We start from the raw sequence: 9,833 nt of genomic DNA, 5'->3' as shown, positions 1-9,833 counted from the left end.
TTGAGAAATATTTTTTTCAAGATCCCCCTTTTTGAAAAATACAAAAATTAATCATGTTTTATCGGTCATGTACTGCATCTACTGCTTCTATGCTTAACATGTGTGTCTACCTGCAATGGTATTTGAAGTGAATTAGACAGAGCCAAAAAACACTTTGAGCTAATTAATTCTTAAGAATTTGAGCCAGCTAAAGAGGAATCAGGTTCTCAATTTGGCTTCAATAGTCCTAGCTTTACTCTATTTCTTTCAAACTGTTCCCTACTTAGTGCCTTGGTGAAAATGTCCGCAATTTGATCTTCTGTGCTGTAGAACTTCATGCATATCAACCCTTTCTCCACATTATCTCTCAGAAAATGATGCCTCGCATCAATTTGTTTGGTCCTTTTATGTTGAACTTGATTCTTTGCCATATTGAGTGTACCGGTGTTGTCACATAGGAGAGGTACACTCTTAATGAGACCTCCAAAATCCTCCAACTGCTGCTTGATCCATAGAAGTTGAGCACAACAGGATGTTGCAGCTACATATTCAGCTTCAGCTGTTAAAAGAGCCACTGAATTTTGCTTCCTGGTACCCCAAGAGATAAGACATGATCCTAAGAAGTGAGCCATCCCATAAGTGCTATTTCTGTTTACAAGATAACCTGCATAGTCTGCATCAGCATACCCAATTAGATTAAAATTGTCAGCTGATGGATAGTATAACACCAAGTCATGCGTGCCTTTGAGATATCTCAGTATTCTTTTGGCAACCTTCAAGTGAGATTCCTTGGGATTTGATTGAAACCTCACACACAGCCCCACACTGAAAACAATATTAGGTCGACTGGAAGTGAGATAGAGAAGAGATCCAATGATGCCTATATACATTGTTTGATTCATAGGAAATGCGGTTTCATCCATGTCCAGTCGAGTAGCAGTTACAATGGGAGTGTCTATTACCTATGATGCTTCCATATCAAACCACTTCAAGAGTTCCCTGATGTATTTTTGCTGACAAATGGAAGTACCCTTTGGGGACTGTTTTACTTGAAAACCCAAGAAGATGTTTAATTCACCCATCATGCTCATTTCAAATTCACTTCCCATAAGTTTGGCGAATTTTTCACACAGAAAGTTAGCTGTTTCTCCAAAAATGATATCATCAACATAAACCTGAACAATTAGCAGGTTCCTTCCTAGTTTCTTTAAGAAAAGAATATTGTCAATTTTCCCTCTCTTAAAGCCATTTTCTAAGAGAAATTTTGACAATCTTTCATACCACGCTCGAGGGGCCTGCTTTAGCCCATACAGGGCTTTGTCCAATTTGAACAAATATTCATGGTGCTCATGACATTCACACCCGGGGGGTTGTTTCACATTGACTTCTTCCTTAAGTAGTCCATTCAAAAATGCACTTTTGACATCCATTTGGAACAAAGTGAATTCCATATGAGAAGAAAAGGTGATCAGAATTTTGATGGCTTCCATGCGAGCCACTGGAGCAAATGTTTCATCATAGTCAATACCTTCCTCCTAATTGTAACCTTGAACCACTATCCTGGCCTTGTTCCTTGTGGTAATTCCATGCTCATCGAGCTTGTTTCAGAATATCCACCTGGTCCCTATAATGGTTCTATCTGGGGGTTTGGGTACCAGGTGCCAAACACTATTTCTCTCAAACTGATGCAGCTCGTCTTGCATGGCTGTAATCCAATCTGCATCTTTTAAGGCTTCCTTGATATTATTGGGTTCTATCTAGGAGAAAAAGGCTGAGAAGGCGAGTGAATTTCTAGCTCTTGACCTGGTTTGAACTCCAGAATCTAGAGGAGTGATTATGTTATCTATAGGGTGATAACTTTGATGTCTCCAGTTAGATGTCTGGGGTTCATTCTGAGAGGAAGACGGTATGTTTGGCTGATTCTCTTCTATCCTTCTCTCAGATGCCAGTGGAATTCCCTCAATTGTATCAACCACTCTTTCTTCAGCTTCAGTGATTGTAATTGAAGTGCTTGGTTCTGTTGATGATGAGGCCGCTTTATCTTCATTTGGCTCCTTCACTTGACTCATCAAGTCTGTCTTTCCATTAGTCACGTTAATGACTTCACCAAGAACACGTAAGGGTTCTCCATCTTGATCTTCCTCAACACTCTTCTCAAATGATGGATAAGATTCATCAAAAATAACATGGCTACTTTCTTCAACACATTGAGTCCGCTTGTTAAAAATCTTATAAGCCTTGGTTTGAGAAGAGTATCCAAGAAATATCACTTCGTCACTTTTAGCATCGAACTTACCATGCTGATCTTTTCTATGGTTAAGAACATAGCATTTGCATCCAAATGTTCTTAGGTAAGTCAGCTTGGGGTTTCTTCCATTCAATAGTTAATACGGGGTCTTGTTCAGAATAGATCGATCAGGCACCTGTTCACTAAGTAGCAGGCAGTATTGACAGCTTCAGTCCAGAAGTTTTTTGCAAGTACACTGTCAATCAGCATTATTCTTGCCATTTCATCCAGAGTTCTGTTCTTTCATTCTACTACTACATTTTGCTGTTGAGTTCTGAGAGCTGACAAGTTGTGAGTGATGCCATTTTCATTGCAGAATTCATCAAATTTGACATTGTCAAATTCTGTCCCATGATCTGATCTGATGCATACAACTTTAGACTCCATCTTTACCTAGATTTTCTTTACAAAGGCCACAAATACTTCAACCGTTTCATCTTTTATTCTGAGAAACAGAGTCCAAGTGAATCTGGAATAGTCATCCACCATCACGAAAATGTATCTCTTTCCTCCTTTGCTTTGCACCCTCATAGGTAGGGGTGTCAACGGTTCGGTTCGGCCGATTATTTTATAAAATTTGTACCATACCAATTTTTCGGTTATTCTATTATGTATAACCAAAATTAGACTTTTCGAAACCGTCCCAATCATGTCAGTTTCTCTTCGGTATCGGTACGGTTCGGTTAATTTTCGGTATTTTTTTAATATCATATAAAATTCACCAGTAGAAGTAGAATTGCAATAACATATGTTCTTTTATAGGACTTAGCAAAACTCTCTAGACATTTTTACTGTTTAAAGGGTGATGAATTAAAAAAAAGATGGATAGAGTATAGATCCATCAACTATTCTACAACAGCATAAAAGAAATCAAACAAAGGCAAAGAAAATATTAATCACATGAGTTGAAAGATATACCAAGCTGGGACTCAAGAATAAAGTCAATCGAAGATTAAATATTCAAAAAGATAAATCTAAATTATATGAAAGGAAACATATTCAATACATTGTAGTTTGCTACTCATAATCGCTAGAATATTTTGTGTCTTACTAATAAAGATACTTGAAATAACTTAGTTTAAGTAGAAGTAGCATAATAGGTTTTAGCAATTAGTATTTTGAGTTTAATTACTTGTTGACTTGTAATAGTTTTCATAATTCCAAGGCTTAAAGAAAATTTAATGCATTATTATTTTTAAACTTACTAAATAAATATAATTTCTACATGTAAAATTTATTCGGTACGATTCGGTATTTTTTCGGTTTATTTTTATAAAATAAAAAACCTACCCTAATTATCGGTGCAGTTATATATTTATATAAAAACATACGGTTTCTTAAAAAGAAACCTAAAAATCGGTTCGGTGCGGTATGGCTCGGTCGGTTTAGTCGGTTTTCGAATATCCATTGACACCCCTACTCATAGGTCCACACAGATCTATATGCAGGAGCTCAAGCGGCTTTGAGGTGCTCACATATCTTTTTGGCTTAAAGGAGGACTTTACATGTTTTCCTCTGGCACATGCATCATAGACTTTTCGAGTTTTGAATTGTGACATAGGCAGACCATGGACCAGGTCCTTCTGAATCAGTTTGTTCAAAAGGGAAAAGCTTGCATGGCCTAGTCTTCTGTGCCATAGTTAAGCATCATCATCAACCACCTTCAGACAACTCAGATCACCACTTTGTAAGGATTCAAAATCAGCAACATAAATGTTCTTGTATCTTTTGGCCACCAGAACTATTTCACCAGTCACAAGATCAGTGACTGTACATATTTTGGACATGAACTCCACATTGTTTCCTTTATCGCAAATTTGAGAGAAACTCAGGAGACTGTACTTAAGTCCATTGACATAGTACACATTTTCAATAGAGTGAGTGAGTGACTTCCCAACTTTTCAAACTCCAAGAATGTATCCCTTTTTGCCATTGCCAAAGGATACACTCCCTCATTGCAGGGCTTTTAGTGAAAGAAAGTCTGTGGTGTTCCTAGTCATGTGTTTCGAACATCCAGTATCCATGAACCATTGTTGACCACTTCCCTTCACTGTTCCCTACACAAGAAATTAGGAGTTAGTTTTAGGAACCCAAACAAGTTTGGGTCCCTTGTAGTAACCAAGAGGATGATTAAGAGCTCTCTTAGTCCATGCAGGTAATGTGCGTTTTCTGTGAGTGGAACTTGGTCCCTCTTTTGTGGTCATAGTTTCAACAGCCACTTTATTTTTTGGTACGGATTGATTCTCTGCCTGGACACCTTCCTTGGAGTGCCCAATATTCCCATATTGGGTACGAGGCCATTTGTCAGATGTAGTGGCGCTCTTACTGTGAGGGTTGTAAGGATCTTTCTTCCTTGGAAACCCTGCTCCCCACCTTTTTCACTGTTATTAGTGAGCAAGGTAGTGGTAGTCTCTACGAACTAGGTCCACTTTAGAGACTTTTCAAGATCATTCATTACTTTTTCTAGATTGGCTTGGAGGAGCTCGTTTTTCTCAATTTCAGCACTCATCCTACATCTCAAGCAGTTCATCTCATCTTCAAGCCTAAAATGTTCCTCACTAACTATCTCCTTTCCTTTTTCAGAGCTTTCAGGTTTTGACTTAGTTAAGGGCTTTACTATTAGTTCCCTTTGGTCAGCAGTTTCTGCCAAGAGATCACTCTTTTCTTTTCTAAGAATTTCAATGGCTTTCTTTTGATCAGTAATTGCAGCCACTAAGTCTTTTCTAATATGTTCAGATTCTTCTAGTTCTAAGAACAAGGAATCCATATCCTCTGCAAGACTACAAAAGGCAGTAATTAAAACATCAGCTAAACACATGATTTTTTTTTGGAGAATAGGATTTCATATATTTTTGAACATCGCTGAAGTTTACCTCTTCATCACTGTCTGATTGAGCCATCAAAGCAAGCATTGAGTCATATCCAATCTCCTCGCCTTCAACTGCCATCGTAGAGCTATCATCATTATTAGATTTATCTTGATTTACTTGTGTAGTTCCCTCATAAGCTATTTGCAAAGCCTCCCATATTTCCTTGGCAGTGTCACATGTAGATACTCTATCGTACTCCTTAGGGTCCAAACCATATATCAAAATCTTCTTGGCCCGAAAATTCTTCTCCACCGCTTTCTTGTCTGCTTCAGTGTATTCTCTGCAGGTCTTTTTTATTGAAAATGTAAATTCATTTAGTACCTTGATAGGAACAAATGGACAATCGCGGATGACATCCTAAAGATCACAATCCTCAGCCATGATGAAATCATGCATTCTAGCTTTCCACCACCAATAGCATTTTCCATCAAACTTTGGTGGGTGGTATATGGATTGACCTTCTTCAAAATTTAGTGGAGTCATCATGAGGATCCTTCCTAGGTGTTAGCCTGATAGGATGAACCTGCTCTGATACCAATTGATAGCTTGTATGGGTCCACCAAAACTTAGAGTACCTGGTCCGCTACAAGTTTCTGCTGAGAGCACTTAGTAAGGCAGTAAGTAAATGAGGTAGAGGAGTTTTACGTGGAAAAATCCTGCACAAGGGGATTAAAAAACCACGACCTACACCTGTAAGCTTTTAACTTCACTAACTTGTAATCTTACCTATTACAAGCCACTTTACAATACTTCCTATTGCAAAGGATTTACTCAACTAACTTGTGATACCTTTATCACAAACCACTTTGTGACTATCCTAGTTATAAAGGCTTTTTCTAACTTGTGGTGCTATCACCATAAGCCACTTTGTAATTCTACGATTACAAAGACTTTTCCTTATGACTAAATCCAGTCACAACCTAAACATAACGAGTTTATGGATTTACTAGAGGAATACTAATCGGTATGCTTCTACGTAAGCAATTTAGGAGATATAGTAAGTACAATAACAAGGTTACCACTCAACTAGGACAACAACAATCAATCTTTTAGGGACTGGTTCGTAGTGGCTTTCAACCTTGTTCTTCAAGATTGAGAGGATGATTTTTCTATTATTGCAAGAGGCTTGAATGAGAAATAGAAACCTTCTAGTGATGTTTTTGTATAAAGCCCTGTTGGTACATCTTGATCACATCACTTGAAATGATGTGAGTACATTGTTTGGTTAGAGAATGAGTTGGCAGACAGTGTGGTGTAGTGCGGTAGAAACAGTGTCGTCAGTCACTTCGGTTCCAACTATTTCCAAATGACTACTTCAATATAGGAACCATAAGAGCATCAGGTCCTTGTTTGGTTCCTAGTTCCTGAATCTATAGCAGTTCATCTTTTACTGGAGTCCGTTAAAGTTTGCAGCAATCCAAAGTAGGTTAGGTTCCCTAACTGGTTCTGAGCAGTAAGTTTGTTAGATCATCAAAACATAAGGCAAGAGTGTTTAAGATCTATCAACTTGTATTAATGGGATTCTAATTGTGATTACTTCCATATTTTTGCTAAACCTTTACTTGTTACCTTATTTTCTACCTATTTTTCAAAGCTATAAATACCCTAAGTCTCTCATTAACAAAACACGAACAATTAGATCAGTACACACATACACACTCAAACTCTTTCTTCTTTCTCTACCACTTGTGCTACTGCTTGTCTAGCCGGCTAAAAGCCAAGGCTAGATTGTGGAACTCTACTTGCTTTACTTTTCTGCACTTTTCTTCCTTAACTGTTATGTCCTAGTTTAATTTTAAAGCCTCAACAACAACATGTTTCTCTTATTGTTTCACTTTCTCTCTTTTCTGGTCTACTTCTACTTGTGGTTCTATTGTGAAACCTGTAGATGAGTTACACTACTAGCATGCTATTATGTCTCCCCTTCCCTTTAGATTAATGCATTCCCTTATGTGTGTTTCAAAGCATTCCTTGTCAATCACTTACTATGTACTTACCTTCTTATGAATCCCAATCCTTATCCCTTCTATGTGTTTATGTTCTTTCTAACTGGTTGATTATACAATTATCAACTATTGCTGAGCATGTCCAAACTAGTCCTAAGACCCTTGCCGGGGTTATGTGTTTACAATCAAATGTCTGTGTGTCCCCATATTTCTTGACCCCCCTATGTGACTACTGATTATGTGTGTGATCCCATCTTAAGGTGTTTGATTTTTGTTTACTATTACAACTGATTTCAATCAACTCTGTTACTGATTGCTTTCAAAATGGACTTGTCAGTCCAATTTTTAAATAAACTCCTTTCAAACATGTGTTCTGCAATTTCACTATACTCTTAGAATACTTGGCTCTGCCATTTTTATGTGAGCCTTGCCTTGGGACCCTTAAGCTCCCTCTAAACTTGGACACATGAAAGCTGGCCTTTACACACTGCACTTACTCTACCTTGGCTATGAAATCTGGGTGTGAGGAATGTTCAGGATCCCTTAAGGTCCTTAGGGAACTCTGACACACCTAGATATGAGGGAAAGCTATGAACAATCTTGGCACTTGAGATGATTTATTAGATAACTCAGAGAGGAAGTCCTAATCAGGCTTCCTATGTAACTTCTTATTTTCATTATGCAATTCATTTCAATGTTGGTCTGTAATAACTTGTTGTAATCAAGTATTGGGGTTGGCTAGTGAAAAGGGGATGGGTTAAATATGTATGCTATAGTTGTTAAGGGTAGAAAACATGTTATTAGGTTTATGTTCCTAATTGCGCAATATAAACCAGGCTTAGGGCTCATGCATGCCTTAGAAATCATGCCTTTAGGTCTCATATTTATTGTTTTAGCATGTTCACCCTTACAAAATTATGTTAAAATCTGCTAATAATGTTCTATGCTGCCATGTGCATTTAGAAATCCTGCTCTAGGAATTATACATCTTGAGTTTTTATACACGTATCTTAGATACCATATTTTAGGATCTCATTTGTACTTGCATTAACACTTAGTGTAAACTGCTGATTATATAAGAGATAAAAAAGCTTCACACTTGATTATCCTACTTAAAATAACTGGTGATAATCTCTGCATTCGTATAAACTAGAATAGCATGCTCTTAAGGTAAAATAATTTCCACACTGTTTTAATAACTCGGAATATTTTCTACACATTACTTACGCATAGGCAAGCCTTAGGTAATCACTTTAAATAAAACCAGAACCGTCTCTGCGATCAGTGTTTAATTATCAACTATTAAAATCTGTAGGCAAGCCTGATTTGGACTTCTTTTCTGAGTCATGCAACAAATCTGGTTCTGCTGTTATCACTTAGATACCATGTTAGGATTTGAATTCAGACTTTAATTGTGTATGAGTCATGATGTCTATGTGCATTATTTGTGGAGGTATACCTGAGCCTTCTGCCTGTTTTCTGTGTTTTCCCTTTAAATGCAGTCTTATGTGTTCTTGTTTTTCGCCTAGCATTTTGCCTTTAAACCTGAGAGTCTGCCTAGAACCTCCCTAATAGGATGGAAGTTCTAAACTCCTCTAAGACTGATAGGAAGGGATAGGTAACAACATGCAATAGGGGTCGAGACCAGCCTTTGCTTTAATTACCTTCACGGGGTGGGAAAGGGTAGATATGGATATGATGACCGGTGGGCTAATACCACGTGTTGCCCCTCTTTGAGGAGTGTCATAATGGGTATTGCATTGATGTGATCCATATTATAAACAAACCTAGGACCCCCTCCCCTTTTAGTTTTAGATTGTAATTCTTCTCAAAAATCTTGTTTTTCACTAATTATTTTCAAACACTTGTGTACTTAAACTTAAATCCCCTATTATTTGAGCCCTACTTGTGTATTTGCTAAAATTTACAAAAACTGTTTGGTTGGGAACCACACTAGTGGATCCTGTCTGGTATCTAACACCTTCCCATTGGGATAATTTCAAGCCCTTACCATGTCTCTAGTTATCGAACATAGTTAGAAATGAACCCTGTAGGTGCCCTAATGCACCTTAAAATCGTTAGGTGTCGACTCTTCAAAAAACTGCAAAACCTCTTTCCCAAAAGGAAAGAGTGTTGTCCCATACCAAAAATGTCATGAACCCAATTTCGGAAGGAAAAAGGGGGCGTGACAGCATGGCGAGTCTGCTGGGGAAATTTTAGGCTTTTACCATTTCATACTGTTTTTCTGAATTTGTACCCCACCCTTATGTGAAATTATTCGTTTAATTTCTTCCTCAAAAGCAAAAATGACATATCTTTCTTGTTTCCTTCCTTTACTACTGCTTTAAATTATGAAACTGCTGTATTTATTGCTTTCTTAACATGCAAATATATGTCAACATGCTTTTAATAATTGCATAATCATGACCAACATCATACTCCACTCATGAGAAAACAAATACTATAGCAACGCTTGATGAGCGGTTATGTTCTTCCTATATCATTACCCCCTAAATTCAGAAAGGCATATTTGCGGTAAAACTTGTCGATCAGCGGTGTAGTCGACAGTTCCGTGCTTTCCCCCTTGAATTGTCCGTTCAAGGGTACCAGTCTAAAACCCCATAGAAACCTTACTCTATTTTAAATTGTGCATGCATCATGGTCAAACCTAGCCGGGTCAGTTATGTTGTCCACATAATGATCCTTTAAGATAACTTTGTCTAAAGTCTACTGGGTTTCCCTAAACCCAAA

At 37.6% G+C, this 9,833-nt stretch overlaps 1 protein-coding gene across 1 annotated transcript; it reads right to left on the bottom strand.

Annotated features, from left to right (window-relative positions):
• Positions 1-206: 206 nt before the first annotated feature.
• LOC138890399 (secreted RxLR effector protein 161-like) lies at positions 207-902 on the bottom strand. The gene has a single exon (XM_070173781.1). The coding sequence runs from the start codon at positions 900-902 to the stop codon at positions 207-209; it is 696 nt and encodes a 231-aa protein (XP_070029882.1).
• Positions 903-9,833: the final 8,931 nt, after the last annotated feature.

This window comes from Nicotiana sylvestris, chromosome 4 (assembly GCF_000393655.2).
Source record: "Nicotiana sylvestris chromosome 4, ASM39365v2, whole genome shotgun sequence".
NCBI classification, from domain to species: Eukaryota; Viridiplantae; Streptophyta; class Magnoliopsida; order Solanales; family Solanaceae; genus Nicotiana; species Nicotiana sylvestris.
The sequence above is the reverse complement of the archived record's forward strand: the minus strand, read 5'-3'. Positions and strand labels throughout refer to the sequence as shown.